The 22,983-nt window shown below is 38.8% G+C and overlaps 2 protein-coding genes across 5 annotated transcripts; one reads left to right on the plus strand and one right to left on the minus strand.

The window, feature by feature from the left end:
* Positions 1 to 876: 876 nt before the first annotated feature.
* Positions 877 to 8,633, minus strand: scamp4 (secretory carrier membrane protein 4). 2 transcript variants are annotated; one of them, XM_082522983.1, is made up of 7 exons: positions 8,512 to 8,633; positions 8,047 to 8,073; positions 7,661 to 7,789; positions 7,388 to 7,544; positions 5,192 to 5,293; positions 2,544 to 2,661; positions 877 to 2,416 (listed from the first exon to the last, which is right to left on the minus strand). In XM_082522983.1, the coding sequence occupies exons 2-7, from the start codon at positions 8,051 to 8,053 to the stop codon at positions 2,228 to 2,230; spliced, it is 702 nt and encodes a 233-aa protein (XP_082379109.1). In that variant the 5' UTR covers positions 8,054 to 8,073; positions 8,512 to 8,633; the 3' UTR covers positions 877 to 2,227. The 2 variants fall into 2 exon arrangements, with proteins under 2 accessions (XP_082379109.1, XP_082379110.1); XM_082522984.1 differs by lacking the exon at positions 8,512 to 8,633 and adding an exon at positions 8,174 to 8,505.
* Positions 8,634 to 9,548: 915 nt separating this feature from the next.
* Positions 9,549 to 21,967, plus strand: chaf1a (chromatin assembly factor 1, subunit A (p150)). 3 transcript variants are annotated; one of them, XM_082522981.1, is made up of 16 exons: positions 9,549 to 9,638; positions 11,642 to 11,689; positions 11,953 to 12,629; positions 13,076 to 13,138; positions 13,277 to 13,521; positions 13,869 to 13,950; positions 14,054 to 14,122; positions 14,613 to 14,830; positions 15,611 to 15,779; positions 15,907 to 15,987; positions 16,607 to 16,708; positions 16,845 to 17,094; positions 19,530 to 19,683; positions 19,795 to 20,116; positions 20,302 to 20,386; positions 21,097 to 21,967. In XM_082522981.1, the coding sequence occupies exons 2-16, from the start codon at positions 11,644 to 11,646 to the stop codon at positions 21,204 to 21,206; spliced, it is 2,673 nt and encodes an 890-aa protein (XP_082379107.1). In that variant the 5' UTR covers positions 9,549 to 9,638; positions 11,642 to 11,643; the 3' UTR covers positions 21,207 to 21,967. The 3 variants fall into 3 exon arrangements, with proteins under 3 accessions (XP_082379107.1, XP_082379105.1, XP_082379106.1); XM_082522979.1 differs by having other exon boundaries at positions 9,585 to 9,898; XM_082522980.1 differs by having other exon boundaries at positions 9,585 to 9,898; positions 13,286 to 13,521.
* Positions 21,968 to 22,983: the final 1,016 nt, after the last annotated feature.

The following is a 22,983-nucleotide window of genomic DNA, read 5'->3' on the forward strand; positions in this document are numbered from 1 at the left end:
TATATATATATATATGTATATATATATATATATATATATGTATATATATATATATATATATACATATATATATACATATACATATACACACATACATACACATATATATATATATATATATATATATATATATATATGTGTATGTATGTGTGTATATGTATATGTATATATATATATGTATATATATATATATATACATATATATATACATATACACACATACATACACATATATATATATATATATATATATATGTGTATGTATGTGTGTATATGTATATGTATATATATATGTATATATATGTGTATGTATGTGTGTATATGTATATATATATATATATATATATATATATATATATATATATTAAATATATATAAAATTGTAGGTTGTGTATCCTTCAGGTGTTAATGGGGTTATTGAAAATGTGTATATGTGCGTATGTGTGTATATACGTAGGTATGGATAGATAGAAACATATATGTGTATATATTAAAAAAAAAAAAAAAATTACACATAACATATAATGTAATTACAAGGAGGTATTTCTGTAGTCTATTGATACTAGATAGTGGAAAAGGGGTGGGATTAAATAAGCTTATGCTTCTTCCTGCTCCTTTTTGAACATGGACGTTATTTGGAGTTGTGGTTGCTCGTTTTCCTTTTGTTTGCTTTGTTCATTTGTCTCTTTTAATTCTATTTTTTTTTTTTATACTTTTTCAACATGTTCAAAATAAAGATTCAATCAATCAATCAATCAATCAAATTCACTCTATATTAAAGTAGCTGTGGCAGAACTGACTCATTTTTAAGTCTTTCAACATAAATCCAACAATTACATGTATTTTTATGATAAGCAGGGACAGGCAAACACAATGTGAAAAAGAAGATTTATTGAAATGCTGCAACAGTGTTAGTTTAACATATCCATTTTATCAGTCACTTATCAAATATCAGAAAAATCAAAGTATTAAATTTGGCAGTTGGCCATAAAGGGCACTTCAGTATGTTGAAAAGAAAAAAAAAAATAGTTGTGTATCTATGAGGGAGCAACCTTTCTTTATGACAGCGCTTTTACTTCAAACAAGCTTTATCTGGATCAACGGTGTTGCATTACCAGCATATATGCATATTTCTTTAAAAAAAAAAAAAAAAATCCAATAATTCCTCAGTCATGTCTGATATTAGACTATGTTTAAACAATTTGTTACCACATCTGCATGCATTAGTTCACTCAGCCAGCGGTTTGTACCCGTCTTTACTGTTTACATCACATCCGTTCATTTGTAATAAGAGAATCGCCTTCATTCAGAATCCCACAGCAGGCTGCATGCAACACAGTGTAGACCCCAGATGCAATAACTCAGTCTATCTGGGAGAAAATTGAAAGTTGCTGGAGGTTTGCAACAGCTGATAAGGTGCTGTCACTGCAGGGCACTGACCACTAGAAGCAAACAGTGTAGCTTTAAAACAACAGGAATTGTGAAATACTGAGGTGGAGACACCCAGCCCCCTCCGTCGTAAGAGTAGAAAGTGTTTTGGCTCAATGATAAGTTGCACAGAAGAGTTGCTTCACTGAAGCATCCAGTTTTACAAAAAAAAAAAAAAACAACAAAAAAGAACAATTAGAGTGTTTTTTTTTAAGGCAAAAATCAGGTGTTCAGGCTTTTTTTTTTTTTTAAACATGCAAAAATCTGAACACAACAGTAAGGCGCATTTCAATACATCACAGGCAAGCGTGGACATATCAAGCAGACCATCAAAAATAAGCTCAATTTATGCTCAAAAACCTAAAATAAAAAAAAAAAATAAAAAAAATAAATCACCAGTTTGTACACCGTCTTCTTGCAAAAAAGAAAAAAAAAACCCCTGCTCTTCAGCATACCATTATTTCGAGCATGCAATTCTGGCAATATACAAAAACAATCCTATTATAGAGGTCTATAAGGCACACATCTCTCACACACTCTTGAAAGTGTTCACTCTTTTTCCAATTGAGTCATTCATTTTAAGGACTAGATGTAAACAAAGCTGAAATGGAATGGTATAATCTAAGGATAGTCCTCTACCACATGTGTAGAGGCTTTCTGATAAAACTCTGTCCTCTCATAAAACACACCTGTATACTTTGAAAAGTAAGGGTTAAATAAATGGCGTTTTTGAAGTGCTTTCTTGAACATTGGTTAAACTGCCAGTTATCTGTCTCCCCCTAGAGGCGATTCTTAGCCATCACCAGTGACTGTTGTCGGGATAGCTGGGCACCGCCGTAGGGTACTGTGGCAAACTTGGGCCTTGGGCAGTCTGAGCGACGGCGTTAAGCCCCGCTTCCCTCACCGTGGCACTCTTCCACATCCCGGTGCTCCACTCTTCCTGAGCTCGCTGCATACTACCGCCACCACCACGGTACATTCTGTGCACCTGGAGAAAGTGGGTGTGTTAGGTAGTTGTTGGTGTGCTTTGGTGTCTGCAAGGAACTGTGTGCACGTTGACCCACACAAAGGTAAAGGTAAGTGCGTGTGCATTTTCAGCATAGGCGTTCACTCACCTTAATGAGAACCAGTGCCATTAAAGCAGTCACCAGAGTGAAGAGCAGAGTTGTGATAAGCATCACTACAGCAGAGCCCACATTTTGGCTGAAAAACGTCACTGTTGCAATCCAGCCGCTTTGTTGTGTTGGTGAGGGTGAGATGGAGTTTTATGGGTTAGTGTATCAGACAGTATGCACTTAGCAAAGTGGATTTAATACAAATGCAATTTAAAGTTTTATTAAAAAAAAAAAAAAAAAAGAGCCACGAAGCAGTGAGAACTGAGGCATAGCAACAAACAGCGCAGCAATGATCAGCTAACACATCGACCAAAAGTCTTATTATCATTACTTTTTATTATTACTTCCTACATTTTTAAAGATTTTCTGGCCTGGTTCTTATATGGAGTGTTTCTTTTTACTGACGCATTCAAGGCGCTTTACACAGCTTGCCTCATTCACCCATTCATACAGACATTTTTCTACACGCTCTGATGCGTTCTTCAGAGTGTGAATGTTAGATAGAAAACACTTTTTCTATCTAACATTCACACTCTGAAGAACGCATCAGAGAGCAACATGGGGGTCAGTATTTTGCCCAAGGATACTTTGGCATACAGATTGGAGCAACCAGCGATCAAACACCAATCCTCCAAATAGGAGAAGACTTGCTGAGGTTTAGCCACCCCTGTTTTCATGTTTTATGTTAACAAAAAAAGAAAAAAAAGAAAGAAAACAAGATACTACTTGACCTACACTTACTGGCCACCTTCATGGTCATTAGGTACACCTTATCAGTACCAGGTTAGATCCTGTTTTGCTGTCATAACTGCCTTAATTCTAGGTGACAGATACAACAACGTCCTGGAAACTTTTCAGTTCATAATCGCATGATATCATCACACAGTTGCTGTAGATTTCTCTGCTGACCAACCATGATGAGACTCATTCCACGACATCTCAAAGTTGCTCTATTGGATTGAAATCTGGTGACTGTGGAGGCCATTTGAGCTCAGTGAATTCACTGTCATTTTCTTACATGCTGTCATGCCAAATTCTGACTCCACGATCCAAATGTTGCAGTAAAAATTAAGACTCATCAGACAAGGCAACATTTTTTCAATCTTCAGTTGTCCAATTTTGAGAAGCTTGTGTGAATTATGGCCTCAGGTTTCCTGTTCTTAGCTGGCAGGAGTTTTCCCTACAGTGGTCTTGCTACATCCCTTCATTTTTAACGAGTGGTTACTTTTCCTTTCTATCAGCTCAAATCAGTGTGGTCATTCTCCTCTGTCAGCAACAAGGTATTTTGATTCAAAGAACTGCTGCTCACTGGATATCTTTTTGGGACCAGTCTCTGTGATTCTAGAGTTTGTTGTGTGGGAAAATCCAACGGTTTCTAAAATACTCCGACCGGTTTGTATGGCACCAACAACCATGCAACATTTAAATTTGGGGGCAATATAGCCTCAAAATTAAATCACTATATTTTTTAAGAAAATGTGCCACAATACTTCTGAAGCAGAAAAAAAAAGACACTGAACACTAAAAATGGTAAAAGATTTTCTATCTGGGATGTTGTAATGTGGCTTGGTCTCTTTAACCATTTGCATAACAGCTTCCTTTCCCACCGTTTAAACTGGTCTCATGTACTTTGCCAAACAATATATAACCACGTCAATGATTTGCATCCATTTTCTGCTCTTCCAGTCTATACGCAGTTTAACTAGCTATGCACCAGTGACGTTTGGTTGAACCATTTGTTTACTTTTGGACTGTACACAGCTGCCAGCATCTCTCCTACTTGCCTGTCACCCTAGCCCAGTTGTACTCCACAGTGTTTTTGCCTCGAGTGTTGAAAAGAAGTTTGTTCCATTCAGCTGGAACAGGTTTCTAGCATATTTTCCAAAAGTATTGCGCTATGTTGGGGGTGTTAGAGCAGCTCCCTTTTTACCAAATCTTCAGCAGCAGAAATACACTTCTCACTGTCAGATATGTCACTTTGTTGTGCATGAGGGACATAAAGGCACAGTGTTGCTATAACGATATCACGAATGACCCCCCCACCCGCCAAAATCAGCAGGTCATCTTGACCATGTTTAAATTAATTGAATGGCTGGCATGTGATTGGCTGATTAGATAAGTGCTTAAAAAACAGTTGGACAGGTGTACCTAACAATGTGGCCAATGAGAGTACAATGTCTCTAAAAACAGATCGATGTCAGTACTACATGAAACCGGTTTAGAAACACCACTTCATAAAAACTTTGCGAAATTTAAAAAATAATAAAATAGTAATCCACAAAATTTAAACCACATTGTTATTCTGCAGCTCAAACATATACAAAAAAAAAAATAAAATGCACTTTCATTCTGTATTTACATACAACTGGGTAGATAACAGGCTAAAAATGGCAATTATTTTCAATTTTAAAACAGTTTGAAATGTTTCACCTCCTTATATGTTAACTTCATGATTTTTTTTATTGAACAGATGAGAAACAGCCATGTGTGGTGAAAAGCACATTTTCCAGCTGCCTTGATCATCAGAGAGAAACCTTCATGACCCAATCCGATAAAAAAAAAAACCCAAAAAACATAAAATAACTAAATAAATAAATAAACTAGCAGCCAATATGTGTGGTGTTCAAAGCAGGTTTGGTTCAACTTACCATGTTCCCCAACCAGGGATGCCGATAGCCTGGATGAGGGCCAAGACACACTGAAAGAAGAAGATGAAGAAGAAGGCCATGAAGTTGAACGAGCTGTCAGCCCTATGAAGAAAATAAGAAAAGAAAATACAAAGATGATACAGTAGAAAAAAAAGCCCGAAGGTTTTCCATTTCTGTGGCAAAGTTGCTTCTTCCTTCTTGTTGGCAAGATTTGAGTCAAACTACCACACATACTTGCAGAGAAACATGAACAAGTCACAGAAAAGCTGGAAATGTTCTCAGTAAACTCAAAAGATGGGTGCAAATTCAAATCAGAAAACAAGCAGCACAGTCAGAGCTGATCAAACTTTTTGGGGGCTTGTATTCAATTCAATGAATTTTATTTATATAGCACCAAATCACAACAACAGTCGCCTCAAGGCGCTTTATACTGTAAGGTAGACCCTACAATAATACATACAGAGAAAACCCCAACAATCATACAGGAAGAAACCTCCAGCAGAACCAGGCTCAGGGAGGGGCGGGGCCATCTGCCGCGACCGGTTGGGTTGATTTCTGTCCGTTCTAAAGAGTTCATTCTATGAGTATTAGGGCTGCATAAGAAAAGAAATATTGTCGATACTTTTGAGAAGAAAGTTGAAATTTCAAGATTAAACCGAAAAACTATTTTGAGAAAAAAATTCAAAATCTACTTCAAAGTTTTTCAATCTGACCATCTTTTTAATGTCCTTATTGCCACAATATGATTATGTGTTAAAAGAGAAATCATATTCTTCCTAGTTACCAAGAACGATTTTACTAACTCAGAGGGTATTGCAACCGTGGCAGTTTTGTCTTGTAACGACAACTGTAATCTCCACGTTTCGACTTTTTCCTCAAAATAGAATTGTGACCTTAATCTCAAGGTTTTGACTTTATTCTCAAAATTATGAATAATCTTTTTCTTTCAGTTAGATTTGTTTTATTTCACTTTTAAATACCAAAAAAGCTCACCTTTTCCGCTTTTATTAACTATTAACTAGCTTGTAAGTTAAAAGGCTTTTGGTCAATTTTCAACCAATAAATCCTTAAGATGATCTTGAAGACATCGGTGGATGGAAGTAAAATTTTAATGGATTATTAACATGACGCCACTCCACACGCTTAGAAAGTTTTACCATAATTTATGATAAACTTTTGAACCCATCATGTTTACAGAGAGTGAGACATACATGCATGCAATCAAATGCTAACAAAAACATACATGTCCCTGGTGGAGGCGATCATAATCTTCCTCATCTTTCCTGAACATACTGACACAAAATTACACATGCAGATAGTAGTACGTAAACCCTTGAAACTGACACACTTTGAATCAGATATATAATCTTCAGGAAATACTTTTAGACCACTTTTCTTGACACATGGTGCAAGCAGCTCTCTTAAGCTCACTCAACATCTAACTGATTCAAAGCTATGACTTTTTTAAGAGACATAAAAAGTCTTCTAATTTAAAGCTTCTAAATTAAGATAAAACCGAGTTTATTTTACTTTAAAAAGCTTAGAAACACTGTGTTTAACCAGATACTTACTCTGAATGGCATTACCTTGGCAAAGGAATCCTGGAGTCATTTTTGACCAGGATATGTGCTTCAATGCGCATATTTACCAAATATGGCGCACTGCTTTCTTGCATTTGCGCAATATGTCTAAAATTAGAATAGTCATGTCTAAGAGTCATGGTGAAATAGTAGTTCATGCATCTTTACTTGTAGGCTCGAGTATTGTAATTCATTATTATCGGGTTGTTCTAAAAGCACCCTGAAAAACCTTCAGTTGATCTGCACCTTTTGGCATAGCTCTGGAATAATGCAGCTAGATACAGATGAATTTTCATTTTCCCTTGATCTATATTATGTTTATTGCTGCCTTTTAAGCATTCCAGACTGGAAAACAAAACAAAACAGCTTTTACCGTAGAGCCTTTGCTTGTTATAGTCTTCTTCTTTGGAACATGCTTGAAAGCCATTAGTTTTTCTCTCTGCCAGTTTTACTCCCTGGGTAAACATTTGACTTTGATAATGTGTCATCTGAGTTTGTTTTGCATTTATAAGAACTTTTTAATGTACGCCTGATGTTATGCTAAAGTTGTAATGTATGCATGCGTGTAATCAGAAGCTGCTCATAAATTTGTGGGAATTACTAAATGATAACTGACCTGAAAGCTTTGTAGAGTGGTCTAAACCAGCAGGTGTAACTACAGGGGCAGAAGAGGATGAGCCAGAGCAGGGAAAAGCCAAAGTTTGTGGCACCTCCACCCCCGGCCCACCAAGCAATACATCCGATTAAATTTACACACAGTGTTCCCGAATACACTGCAAAGAGGAGAAATAAGCGTGCGTTAAAAAAAACAAAGGGAAATAAGTACTTTCTCAGCAAAAATGGTAGGAATCCATATGCTTCCTGTTCTGAAGAAACTGAAGACACTTACTCATCCAGAGAATGTAGACTCTGCGTACCAGCAGCTGGTGGGGTGCAGGTATTTCCTCTTCAATGTTCTGGTAAAAACATGGCTTTATTTTTACAAACTCGGGCAGGGGTGGAAAGTTATTGGCCCGCTCTGAAACAAGAAGCAAGATTACATCATAAAAGTACTGCCATAGTAATAGTTTTTATTTGAATATATCTGAATACAGTGCAGGGAGGGAGAGAGAGAAAACGAGGTATAGTGGAGTTGTACTTTAAATAAGATTTCAAACATGAGGCTTGGAGGCCAAAACTGGCCTGCTAAAGGGGCCCAATTTTTGCAGGGAGTAAAAATTGCATTCCAAGTACTTTGCAGCCCACCCCTTCTTTAATAGAGAGATAGCAACTAACCTGCCATTTTGAAATTCCACGTCTTCCCTGAAAAAGAAGAATATACAAAAAAAGAGACGTAAATCTCCACACATTTTTAAATTATATATATATATATAACTGCCATTAATTTTCTGCCAGTGCTAACCTTGATTTATACAAATTCAAGCTAACCTTCGACCACTTGCAGGAACAGTAAACCCTCTAATTAGTTCTAACTGCAGATTTCAACTTTGCTCAAATTGTATACCGATTTCAATACGCCAACAGGAACACTTTCATGTTTTACCAATGCCAACGTGAAGTTATTAACTCTTTGCTTTACGTGAGACATTTTAGAGTTGATAGCAGCTAAGGCGTGTTCCTAAGCAGTTAGTTGTCGTACAGTAGCAGATATGAGCTCAGTGACTTTATCTCACGCTGCTGCTTCATTTGAATAGCAATGGTCTGTACAGCAAAAGGACAGCAAAGACATGTCGGCTTTACCGGGGTAACAGAATATCCTCGCGGTTCAGTCGACGACAACGGTGGGGTCCTGGAATCGTTTAGGAATCGCATGCGCTTTTTCGACCCATCATCTGCGACTGCGCTACCCCGTTCACCACATGTAGTTCAAAACTGTTTATATTCGGCAAGTACAGGGGACCAGTAGAACTACACGTCCCAGCAGCCATTCGAGCGGTAAACGGAAAACGCGTGACTTCAACATGACATCGTTTCCACCCAGTCCCCTCTCTGTAAACAGAGAGGTGGAAGTGGTGGTGGATGTTTCAGAGGCTGACGTGGTGGTGGATGTTTCAGAGGCTGACGTGGTGGTGGATGTTTCAGAGGTAGATGTGGTGGTGGATGTTTCAGAGGTGGACGTGGTGGTGGATGTTTCAGAGGTGGACGTGGTGGTGGATGGTTCAGAACTGGACGTGGTGGTGGATGTTTCAGAGGTGGACGTGGTGGTGGATGTTTCAGAGGTGGATGTGGTGGTGGATGGTTCAGAGGTGGAAGTGGTGTTGGATGGTTCAGAGGCTGAGAGAGGCCTTTTTAATCATAAAGTAGAGAAATGAAAACCTCATTAACACATTCATAAACATTTAGCCGCTTTACTGACACAAAAAAAACTGTTGGTCCGGGGCACTGGAATAGTCGGGAGTTTATACCGGCCGGCCCATTCCTTTATTTCACACAACATGGCAACCATGACTTCAGAAAGTCAAACTCTTCTGCCAATCACAGAGCCCGAATCATCAGCTACACTGGGCGTTCTTTGGTTCACAGCCTCGGGTGTCCCCTATGGAGTGGCTAGTGTCGACATAATAAAGTTAAATTGGTTTTAGACCACTGAATGACATGAGAGAATAAGCTTTTATTGTTACATTTCACATCTTAAATACTATCAGACAGTGCCTAGAACTCTCTTTCTACCAAGAATAAGTCACGTAGCTTTATAAAACGTGAACAGTAGCATAAACGTGCAGCGCAGCAGTACTAATCAAACAGCCCCTTGGCAGCCGGTAACTTCTTTTGGGCCAATCAGTGAGGAGCATTGATGGAAGTGACAGGCTCCCGCCAATTCCGACTCGGGAGCGCGAGGCAGGCAGCAGGGTAAACCAGGGGAGCATGTAGGTGCTGTAGGAAGGAGTATGTGTTATGTTTTATGTGAAATAAATTAGCTATACATGTCGTTCGAATAGCAGCACAATATTGGTTTGCTACCACGGTGTATTTTCGGGTGTTAACGTGAACCTTGAGGGTATTTTGAAGTCACTTTGTCGGAGAACACAGCTAACGACAGAAGCACCGGGTTAGTGGTTGGGGATGTTGGCGGCTGAAAACCCATCGGTGGAAGGACATTTGGCAGCATCGACTCCTCGTAGAAGAGGTAATGCTACGGCCCTGAATGCCATTAAAGCACACATATGTTTACATGTATATCATAGACAAAGTACAGTTTTGTCTTAACTACGTACAGAGTTGACAAAACTGTCATTTGCGTACTATAAAGTTATCCAACGCTAAAAACTGTTTTATATCGCGAGGCTATTTAATGCCAATGGGACGAGACACACACGGATTGTTTTTAAAAAAAAAATGCGCCATTGTCTTGAGTCATTAAAGTCTGCAGTGTGCAGCTAACCTACTACTTTGCTGTTATAATGTCACTTAACGCCAATCCGGAAATTCTTAGCGTCGGATAACGTTTAAATTAGTTAAGTTAGGCTTCCGTTGGTCGGTATTTATATCTATCCAAATCTAACTGTAAATTAAAGGCCTTTAACCGAATGACAGTTGTATTTTTTTGCTCTACTTTGCAACTCAAAGCTCTGCCTCAGGTGCTTGGCTAAAGCTGCTAGGCTAGATGCTTAGCAGCAAACATGAAAGCCGGGTCACAGTTAACGCGTCAAAGCTGCTCCCTTCCCTTTAGCTTTACACACATTGACGTTTTGAAGCTGTTGTAACTGTGTCGTGTTGTTACGACCATCCTCAGTTGTTGTTTCGAGGGAGGTTTCAGCTCAGCACTTGGCAGGCAAAACGTATCCTGACAGACCCAAACTGAGGCGCTTGCCCGGTGGACTCTACCGGGCCTTGTTGCACCGATGCATACGCCGGTTGGCGGGAGAGCCAGCCAAACATAGCTACTATACTCGGTGTAATGTTGTTGTTGCAGCGTATTGTGCCGTTAATACAGCACATTCAAGAGCTACCTTTACTGTCAGATAAATGCATTTAATGCCAATCGATTAGTATTGGTTCTCGGACTGTTGTTATGACACTAGTCAGTAAATGCTATTTTACTACAAGCAGTCTTAACACTAAAAAGTGGTGTTGCCAGTGTTTTGTTTTGCTTTTTAAATGGATAAATATAATTTTTTGTGGGGGTATGGCTATTGATAAATATTTTATTGATGAATGCCAATATCTGTTCTGATAACGGTTCCACTTCTCCTAAAGTCTGATCACTCTGCTGGGAGTGGGGAGGGGGAAGTAGGCCTTAACAGGTTACCAGCATGAGTGTAACTGTTTTATTGTGTGTACATACGAAAAAACGTTAAACGCTATGTTTTAAGTATTACTTGCAATAGCAGTCATTTTACAAAGACAGCTGGGACAGGCTCCAAGATGGATAATGATACTTGGAAGTTTAAAACCTGTTCAGTTTTTTTTTCTTTTTTTTTTTTTTTTTTCCCTTCAGTCCATCAAAACCATTTCAAGTGCCTTGATGTGACTGTTGTGAATTGGCACTGTATCAGTACAACTGATTTGAATTGGGGCTCAGAAAGCAGTTTATTTGCTCTAAAAGGCACAGATGTTTCAAATATTCCAACTAATTACAATCACTTGTCTCGAAGCTTTTGCCATTGGTGAAATGTTTTTACGTCACAAAACAGTGCTCCTAAACTAATGTTTCCACAGAAATTCCCTTTCTCTACTTAAAGATTTATCAGAAATAAATAAGGAATTGATAAATATTTATAAAATCTTATTATATTATATAATATTATATAGTCTTTTTTTTCTTCTTCTTCTTGAGCACTTTTACTGGCAGGTAATTTAAAACAAATGAATATCATGATGTGAAATTTTACTTTCATTATCTTTTAATGTGTCTGTTTTCATTTTTCAGGCATGGATTGTAAGTCAAGTAACAATGCCAGCAAGAAACTTGTACAAGGTAAATGCAATGTTTAATTTTTACTTCTACATTTTGTGAAACATATTACTCTTGACAATGAGAAATGAGACAATGCAGATTAAATGTTTCATAATTTCTGTGCTGTCTACTGTAAAATTATACCTTGCACTAACAGTGCCTGTTACTTACTTCTAGACTTTCTGTATTACTTTTCCCCTCATCAATATATTGAATCAAAATTGTGTCTTTCATCATACACAGTGGTGCAGCTCCAAATGATCCGTATTTTCTTCTGTCTCTAGCCCGTCTTCCTTTCAAGCGCCTGAACCCTGAACCTAAAGAGAACCAGCCACCTAAGCGCCCCTGTGCCCATTCCTGCCCTGAACCTGAAGTCTCAGACAGGGAGAATGAGAATGCATCCTCTCCTCTTTCTGTGCGCAGTGGCCCACCTTTGGTTAATGGTCGTGGGCCACTTGATGGCTTCATAAGCCGTAGACGCGCCACAACTTCAGATGAGAACATGATTATAGATCTGACTGAGGACAACACATCATCTCCTTTAAAGCCCCTTGCCTCATCTGTTTCAGCCTCTCCCTGCGTCCCAGCAAAAGATAAGCATCACTGCAAAGACACAACGGCTTCGCCTCAGAAGTCCTGCAGTGCTAATGGCGCTCCTAAAATGCAAACATTAGACTCTGTTGTAATCAACAATGATGATGATAAAGAGGAGGAGGAGGAAGAAGAAGAAGAAGAAGAGGAGGAGGAGGAGGAGGAGGAGGAAAAGAACAACACCGCATCCATCTCTCAGCTTGACACAACACAGGATTCTGACACTGAAGCAGAGGAGCTGAATGAGTCAGGAAATGTTTCTAGTTTGGGAAACCGGTCCATGCAGTCAGTTTCATCAGTCACCTCTCCGTCTGAAAGCTCGCCAGAAAAGTCCAAGACGGATGACCCTACACCCGCTACTACACCTACAGTATGTACAGCACTCTGTGACCCTGCTTTTTGTTGCAGCCCACATTGGGCAGTATATTACTACAAACGTGACATAATCAGTGTTCAAAGAGTTTGTTTTTTAAATATAAATTATATATATATAAATCTGCACATATCACACAAAAAACAAGATTTCTATTGAGTGTTTGCTTCCTATCATCAATAGATTGCTTTAATTTGATATTTACTCATGTAATGCATAACACTAAAGTACTAAATCATTAATAATTAACAGTGTGGTTTTTTTTTTTTTTTTTGGGGGGGGGGGGGGGGGGGGGTGTAATCTTGGCTGTTCAGAAAAATGTCATTGTTAATTGAAGTAATTATACCATTGTTAACATTTAACATTGTTAAAATTTAAACATAGGAGCATTTGTGAAAGACAGGCAATGATCTTGAGCCATATTTCTTTTCTCTCACTAACAGGAGTCAAAGACCACCCCCAAGATACCAGCAGATCAAAAAAAGGTCAAAAGACGCTCATTGAAGGTAAAAAAACAAACAAACCCAAATTGTTGCATTCGGTTCACTTTCATTTATTTATTTATTTTGTGAGCCTTTTGTGTGTCATATTTCTTCACCCACTTTATCAGTTTGTAGAAAAAGTGATAAATATTTGACATTTAGAGTTTACAGGAACAAGACGAGAGACTCCGGCTGCGACAGGAGAAGGAACGGCAGAAGGAAGAGGCCAAAGCTGCAAAAGAGAAAAAGAAGGAAGAAGCTCGGAAACTAAAGGAGGAACGAGAAAGGGAAAAACGGGAGAAAAAGGAGAAGGATGAACGAGAAAAACGGGAGAAAAAAGAGAAGGAGGAGAGGGAAAAGGCAGAGAGGCTAAAAGCAAAAGAGGAGCTGCGGAAATCCAAAATGGAGTAAGTAATGGATTATTGTTTTACATTGTAGTTGTCCATACTTTTCGCCACACCTGCAGTCATTTGAGAGACTTGCAGGTCAGCTGATGGAGGAATCTGAACAGTGAAAACACTTTCATTGTTTCATATGGTTGTAAAGATTTGTGTCCGTTGTGGCAGTGGAGCTGAAATGAAATGTGGTTTGGGTTATCCATATATTATTTATATTTCCCTCCACACTTGCAGTCATTTAAGCGACATATAGGGCAGCTGATAGAGGAATCCATATAGTCTATTCATTCAATCTGAATTAAGTTTTGTTTTTAAGTTTAGATTTGGTAAAATATTTTTGTTAACATCTGCCATAGGGCCAAGCTGGAAGAAAAACGAAAGAAAGAGGAAGAGAAGCGAATGAAAGAGGAGGAGAAACGGTTGAAAGAAGAAAAGGATGTAAGTTATTTTTCTTTTTTCTTTCTTTTTTTTTGACAGTTATGTGCTCAGCATCTTGTTCTACATTCAAAATTAACCATTTGACTGTTCTGTTTTGTTACAGCGCCTCAAAGCTGAGAAAGCAGAAATTACGCGGTTTCTACAAAAATCGAAGATCCAGCAGGCTCCAAAGGTAAGTAGATTTACTAACCTGACATGAAAATTGATGGATGTCACATTTGAACTCTGATCTCTCCTTCAAAATCCGTACAGTTTCATAAAATGTCTTTTCTTTAAAACTACACCCACATTAAATATTTACAGCAAGTATTGTTAAGACAAAAAGAGAGCAGTCTACAGTGTATTTTTAACTAACTACTGTTACATTGTATAACAAGCTCAGTGTATTCACGTTCAGTTATTTAAAAATCTGTGCCCATTATCTACTCCTACATAAGGTTTGTGTAATCAAAGCAAACCTCTTTCATACAGCTGCTACCCGATTTTCACTGCACTGCAAACTTAATGTATGTATTGTTAAAAATACAATACTAAAGGTGAATGCTGCTCAGAGAGTGAGCTACCTTGGCGGAGGTTTGCATTCTTAGTGCTTCTCGTTTATATTGACTTCATGAACCTCCAGTATAATAATTGCCATGTGTTTTCTTCCCTTGTCATTTCAGACACTTGCAGCTGCGTGCGGGAAATTTGCTCCATTTGAGATCAAAGAAAACATGGCTCTGGCACCACTGTGCCGGGTTCAGTGTGAAGAGTCTGCTCTGGAGGAACTGGACCGATGTTTGTTGAATCCTGCTGATAACCTGAATGGACTGAAAGATTGGATTGGGCAAAAACCCAGACAGTCAGGACCCACAAAACCCAGACAGACCAACTCACTCAGGTGAGACTGGAATTGGTGGTAATCCCAATTTAACTTTTGTTTTGTAAATCTATATACAGCAGCAGTAATCCCTTGCTCAGACTCCTTGGGCAGAGGCGGTCACATGATCTTGGTTATTAACTGCTTAAGTTAACCCAGGGTTTGTCAGTTTAATTGCGAGCATGTTTATTTGAAAGAGGTGGCCCAGTTGCAAACATGAACAGGCAGAACATCTAATTTTTAAAAAGAAGTTAAAACTGTAATATTAGAAAAATATAAAAAAGTAAAATGCATAACACAGGCTGGAAGCAACACAGCTGCTTCTGAGCAGTACAAGTGTATTTGTTGTCAGGAAAAGTATTTTGAAGGCATTTTGGTCAGTTAGTCTGAACAAGATCTACTATATCAAAGTCAGCTAAATTGGACTGTAAAAAGTCAGGGGAAAGGTGAAATGATAACTATGCAAGTTTCTTCTTTCACACAGTGTCAGTGCCACTTCTCTATAATACACAGATGAATTTAATCAACTATTAAATTAGTATTTTCCTAACTGGCCCTAGGACGGTTACAGTTTCTATTCTGCATCACTGGTCATGTCCAATGGTCTGACAATAAAGTATAAAAACAAACATAATTCAAATGAATGACCAAAGTCTAAAGTACAAATGGATTATATATTAATGCCTGTAGAACAATAAAATTGTTTTAAATTGGTTCTCATGTATCATTTTTATAAACTGAAAAAAAAAAAGATAATTAAAATAGTCCTTCAAGCTTTTGTTTGTTTTCTTCCTCTCTCAGGGATTGTATAGCAGTGGAAGGGCCAAAACCAGATAGTGTGCCGGACCGTAAACGTTATGGGCCCATGAAGCTTCTGCAGTTTCGTGAGAATTACCGTCCAGCCTACTGGGGCACATGGAGCAAGAACAGTTCACACATCTCACCTCGCCGCCCCTTTAGACAAGACAAGGTGAAACCTTTATTTGTAATTTTATTAATGTCTTCTGTTCATGCACCACCCTAGCGGTGAATGTGCTTATGTGGGTTGCCAGTTTATGTGTAGCTGTAGTGATAGCAACTGTTCTCTACGACCATAGGGTTTACTTGACTATGAGGTGGACAGTGATGAAGAATGGGAGGAAGAAGAGCCAGGAGAGTCCCTGTCTCATAGTGAAGGGGTAAGTCTTTTTTTTGCCCCCCATTTAATAACTGATTTAGACACATGCAGACATATAAACATATAGGTATTACTGTTCATCAAACAACACACCCACATTTGTTTTTTTTATTCTCTTTGAAATCATTGAAACCCGTTTCAATCACTCATGATTTATATAGAAATCACAGATTGTTGTCCCAAAGTCCTGGTGTGAAAACGACCATTGAGGTGTGTGTGTGTGTGTGTGTGTGTGTGTGTGTGTGTGTGTGTGTGTGTGTGTGTGGTGAACTAAAAAAAAGACCATCTTGTGATGTGATTGTTCAACCATGACACAATAAAATGTTGACTGTGAGCACTTGGACCACACCTAATGATTTTAAACTCAGTCATATGCTTTTTAATGTTTGTTTATCCATTGGTAGGGGTTGATGAGTATGGCAAAGTATTCAAATCCATCTTAAATTATAGTTGACGTTACAGTATGCATCTTCAGCCATGCCATGATTATATGAAATGACAGCTATGCACGTTTCTTTTTACAAGGTGAAAACAATACCGGTTATGCTTTGTGGCTGGTAATAACTGTGACAGTGATTATTTTACTCGTTAGAAAGCTGTGAACTTTTGATCACTTTTAGGAAGATGAGGAAGAGGGAGGAGAAGATGATGACGATGACGATGATGGATTCTTTGTTCCTCATGGCTACCTTTCAGAAGATGAAGGGGCACTGGAAGAAGAGGTATGAGTCGAACTACAGTATTAGTGCCCTCTGTCACCTTACTGAAAGAATTGTTTGACTCTTCTAGTTTCAAAATACTTTGGCAAAGTTTCTTTTGGCGGTTCGCACAACTGATAATGCCCAATAAACCTCCCAGGATGGTGGTGACCTGGAAAAGCAGAAACTCCGTCAGAAACTGAAAGCAAGGGAGTGGGATGAGCTTATGTCCAGCAAGAAGAAGATGAAGGTCCTGGAGCCGATGGTGAGGGGCTGCATCTGGGAGGGAGAAGCACCTGGCTTTGAACTTTTACAGTCATATGTTGTGTGCTTGGTGGAGCCTTTACCCAAAGCAGACAACAGTCCCAGCCCAGAGGAGATGTCACTGAAGTCTCAGAGAGAAGAAAAATGTAAGTGTCTGTCAGATGTTTTGCTTGCATGCAAAGTTTGAATGGTAAATGGCCTGTATTTGTATAGCGCTTTACTAGTCCCTATGGACCCCAAAGGGCTTTACACAATCAGTCATCCACCCATTCACACACTGGTGATGGCAAGCTACATTGTAGCCACAGCCACCCTGGGGCGCACTACCAGGGGCGAGGCTGCCGGACACTGGCGCCACCGGGCCCTCTGGCCACCACCAGTAGGCAATGGGTGAAGTGTCTTGCCCAAGGACACAACGACCTACACATTGTCCAAGCCGGGGCTCAAACCGGCAACCTTCCGATTACAAGGCGAACGCCCAACTCTTGAGCCACGATCGATTGAAGAGCTGCCTGAGCTGCCTGCTCCTCTTGTGATTAATTATGGAGCAAGTAAAGGCGGCTCACTTTACCATAAATTGTGTGGGTGTGTATCTATCTGCATATTTAGCAAGAAATGTGCCATTTCTTCATTCAGTGAAGTGATCATTAAGCTTCAGCAGCAGTTCTCAAGGTTCTTGCTGTGAAACTGTAACTGTTTAGCAGTGAACAGAAGTCCTGTCTGACTAAAAAGTCCCTCACAGGCTCCAGATGCAGGAAGAGCTGTATTGACTTTGAATGACAGTTTGATGTGAGGAAAGCTATGCAGTAGATCCATATTTCTAATGAATATACATGAAAGGTACATCTCCAGCTTCCCTGCTTCTGGGTTCCTGACCCCATGGATCCAAAGAAGTCATCTTCATCGGAGAGGCTACTGTTTGTACTGGCCTCATCCAACTGTGTCTAGGTGATGTCTGATGAAGTTGAGACCTGTGGAAAGATGTATGGTTTTCAAAAGAATTAGGTCTGGGCATTATTGTGCTGTATAGGATGTTTGCCTTGAAAATTTGATCACACTGGAGATGTTTTTTACCAACTACTAAAACAAAATCTTGTCATTCATAGCCAACAAATAATTTGCGATGAATTCCAGATTACATTCAAAATCAGAACTTATGCAAGGCTAAGCAGTGCTGGCAAATAGTCTCCTTCAAAAAAATGTTTAGCCTTCCTCTTAGTTATAAACTTCTACACCTCATAATTGAAGTTCATTGAAGGAGTCAGGACAAAAAGTCACTTAATGAGAAAAGAAAAATATTAAAACAGCTTAATTACCAATGTAGTTTCTAGCAGAGAAAGGGAGTGATTCTGGAAATGCGCATCATTTATTTATATATTTTTTAAATCATTTAATTTTTAATGTGGCTCAAGACTGTGATCCTATAACCCACAGGTGTTAAGCTCCAGTCCTCGAGGGTCAGTGTCCTGAAACTATTAAACGTCTCCTTGCCGCTACACACCAGAATAAAATGTCATTTGCAAGACTCTATAGTACTTGACTCCATGCTGAGGTGGCAATTCAGCCGTTTAATTCATGTGTGTTGGAGTATGGACACATCAAAAAGTTGCAGTACACTGACCACCGAGGAATTGAGCTCAACACAGCTGCTGTAACATAAGGATGACATCCACCTAACCACAGCTAAAAAAAAAAAAAACGAAATTTAGCATGCTTCCTCGGGTTAGATGTTGAGTTCTTGTTATGCTGAAATGTCGGTTTGTTTTGGCTCACACTGAAGACACCGCGTTATACAGCTGTTATTTTGTACTGCTTTTACGCAAAACATGCTTTGCACATGAGGGCAAGGGTGTTCATCCTCTTCAGTTCTAGCTACCTCTGCCATTTTTTAAAAATGTGTTTTATATCTGGTCATGTGACTGCATGGCTACATCTGATTGGTGAAAGAGTTACAGGTGGCATGATCCATTATTAGTAGTAGTATTATCTAATGTTATTAGATATAATGTTATTAGACTAGAAATTACTTATTTTTAAAAAAGTAACAAGTCAAGTATTGCCAAATATAGTGGAGTAAAAGTAGCAGTTCTTCTTCACAAATGTACTCAAGTAAAAAGTATGGTGTAACAAAGGTACTTTTAAAAGTACTTTTTCCCCCAAAACGTATTCAAGTTAATGTAACGGAGTAAATGTAACTTATTACTACCCACCTCTGTAATTGAGATCTCAAATTCTGACCATACAGTAACCAGCATGTTTACGAAATAAAATTTTTAGAGTAGAGTTTCTAGAGTAAGCCTTCAAAATAAAAGCAGGAAAAATCGTCTGTTATCAATTATCTTCTCATGGATGGATGGTAAAACAGGTGTAAAGTGTCTATATAAAGTCTTGCAAACTCTGGATCAACTTATTTTGGCAGCGGAATGGGTCATGGTTCGACGCTAGCCTAATATTGCACAGCACTGTTGGCTTCAAGGAAATAAATCTTTTGATTTTTATGTGAAATGTATTTAAATTCTAATAAATGTATGTATTTATGACATAACAATGAATAACTCCCTAATATTCTCGTCTTGGACAGTACTCGGTAAGCTCCTGCCTCTTCTGCATGGCAATCTCAACAGTAGCAAAGTGATCATCAATGAGTTTCGGGAGTTTTGTCGCCAGGAGATCACCTCCTCATCTCCTCCTGTTCTGTCCAGCCCTCAGAACCCAGCAGAAAATATTCCCAGCAGGTAAAGCAATGGTTAGGGAACAGTAAATGTAATATTCAGTGTGGACGTTTATGTTTGTATGGTGTAGTTGTATTGTCTTGAGATTTTTCCTTTCCCTCCTGCTTTGATCAGGATGCAGCTGCGACGCCTCATCAAGAACAATGCTATTTATGAAAAGCGTTCAGCCCACAGGCGATGCTGCTGGTATGTGCACCAAGAGGTTCTGTCCCGTTTTGGTCAGGAGGCTCTTCCAGTGCCCTGCCAATGGACCTACCTCACCACGGGAGCTCGAGAAGAACCCCGTGAAGAACCCCAGGCAGCCACAGGCTCTCAGGGAAACTCTCCCACAACTCCCCAGAGCTGCTCCACCACCCCTTCATCCTCTAACAAAAGGAAGAGCACAGGCAGCATGTCAATCACCAAGTTTATGAAGAGATGTAATGATCCTGAGCAGGTAGGTAAAGGTGGATTATGAGAGTGTTTTTTTTTTTTTTTTTTTTTTTTTTTTTTTTAAAAGCCCTGTTTGCAGGACTGGTCTACAATGAAATATCCACTTCACATTACCACTTTTAAATATCATGTTACCAAACACGTGAAAGGATTTTCTTAAACTGACTGCAGCTTTTTACTGTTTACCAGACGGAAGCAATGGAGGCTGACGGTTTTCAAGCTGACACTGAGGATGATGATGAAGATGACTGTGTAATTATTTCTACCCAAAGTGGTAAGCTGCATAGGAAGATTATTTTTTTGTAAAACTTTACCTTTTAACTGTAATTTTCAACTTTAAGGTTTAAACCAAGATTCAACGACATCACAAGAAAATAATAGTGAATAAATGGATGTGAAAGTGTTCATTTTAAACATGGCTACAATCAAGTGAGGCCAGCATATATACGAGTAATTCCTGTGATGCAAAAGCTCAGAGTTCAGACTGCTGCAAATGCTCATTTTACTCTTAATTCTGTATAATGCCAATGAGAATGGCTCCTAACATAGTCATCTACTGTTCATACCTTTTTTGGAGTAGCAGTCAATCAGAAGAAGTTTTCCAGTAGTCTGTAGTTGGATTTTGATGGTAGTGATTGAATTTAAAAACTGTGTAGTGAACTTTTATTTCAGCTTCTGAAGTAGGGCATGTCAGAAAAGGTTTGAAAGTGAGTGAACTGAGGGGTACCACCAAGACCCAGTATAACATAAATGGGGATTGTTTTCAATTATCAAGTATGGAAACTTACTGTGGAGTCAAAGAATAAAATTATGGAGCTAGAAAATAATAGCACAATAGAGCCACTTTGAGCCAAGCATTTAACCTAAGCTGTTTATTACAGTTTCCTATATATATTATTCAGTTTTAAAGTGTATGTATACATTTTAGACACCTAAATTAAATCTTATTACATTTGTACTTTTTTTTTTTTTTTTTTTCTTCAGGCCCTACAAAACAGACATCCAGTGAGGGAGATGGTACAATGGAAACAACCCCCTCTGACACTGCTGCTCTCCCCACTGCAAGCTCTGCGTCTTCCCTCGACACTGTCTGAGTGCAGGACAGGCAGTCTTCACCCAGTCAGACTACCCCTTTTCTGCCTAGAAATTCCTGCTTGCTGGATCTGAACTCCACGGTGTGCCAGACAGAATCAAGTCTTCAAGTAAGATGAAGCACCTAAGATACGGGTAACTCGTAGCAGGTAAACTCTGCTCAGGATTGAGTTCCCTCTCAACTAATTCAGTTCAGTCAGCAGCCATCGGGCCGATAGCAGCTATCCCTAATATTGGTGACTGGTTTGAATAAGGACAGGCTTGACCAGTATTCCAGTATTCATTGATTATATCTGATATTTGTGTTTAACGTGGGCCTATAGAGGGGAAGGTGAATTTCTCTGGCACTGCTTTAGCTGCTGCTGCAGATTTGGGTTAAACAGGGAGAAAAGCAGAACACAAATGGCCTTTTTTTTTTTTTTTTTTTCTTCCCCTCCACGAGAAGCATCCAAGACATCGAGAACATTATTTACGGTTTTTGAAATGTTCAATTCATCAAGTTGTGGATGTGATATTTTCTAATGTATATAGGTTACCAAAATGAGAAGCTTAAAGTCCATCTGTACATTTTCTTCTGATTTCCATGGGTTCATTTATTCTGCAACTTCTAAACCTGACAAACTCACTGGAGTAGTTGCTAGCTCTGTACTTGTACAGTTAGGTTCAGTGCCACAGTGTTTTATAAATATGTATTTTCTTTATTTTTCAAGAATACTTGAACAGGATAAATCCATTAAACATGAATAAAAGTACTGCACTTTTATATACAGTTTATTTCTTGTCTCTTTGGGATGTTTTGTTATTCTATTAGTAGAGTTCTGTAAAAAAAAAACTGGCAGCTGAGTTGTTACATGGAACTAAATTCAGAAAATATTTGTCCCACAATGGGCAATTAAGTTTGACAGTTGATAAGTAATATATTAATGATGCACATGTGTTACCTAAATCTTTTGTTACACAACATCAGTAAACTGTCATGTTTAAGAAACCAATGCCAGGTGATTTAGGCTCACGTGGCTTTATCCTGCTGGAAACAGTCATCACTGTTATACACTGTTGTCACAAAGGAATAAACATAGTCAGGAGTAATATTGATGTTTACGCCAAATTCTGACTCTACCCTCTGAATGTTGCACCAGAAATTCACTCATCAGACCAGGCAACAGTTTTTTCCAATCTTCTGATCATTTTGGTGTGCGAACTGTAGCATCAGTTCTGTTGTTAGCTGACTTGAGTTATACCCAGAGAGCCATCTGCTTCAAGGTTAGACGTGTATTCAGAAATGCTCTTGCGCATATCTTGGTTGTAACGAGTCGCTATTTGAACAATCAGGCCATTCTCTGACATCACATCAACACATTTGCTGCGCACTGGATATTTTCTTTTTCAGATCATTCTTGGTACACGGTACAGATGTTTGTGCTGAAAAATCACGTAAAGCAGCTGTTTCTAAACTACTTAGAGCAACATCTGAATACTGATACTGCAGTTCACCTTAGCCAATTTGAATGTATATGATAAGGGATAGAACACCAATCAGACTAAGCCACACAGACAGCACTTGGTGACAGTGGGAGGGAAAAACTCAGTTTTAACTGGAAGAGACCCCAAAAGCAGGCTCAGGGAGAGGAAACCATCTACCTGGTTACAGCTGGCTAGGGGGGCTGAGGAGTATTAGCAGCTCTAATTTGGTTTAAAGATGGTAACCTGTTTTTGACTTATTTTGCTGTTATTTAGTTAAAAAAACAAAACTGGGGCACTAACATGGTTTACCAGTTG

This window comes from Aulonocara stuartgranti (assembly GCF_965226115.1).
Source record: "Aulonocara stuartgranti genome assembly, chromosome: 23".
Classification (NCBI taxonomy): Eukaryota; Metazoa; Chordata; class Actinopteri; order Cichliformes; family Cichlidae; genus Aulonocara; species Aulonocara stuartgranti.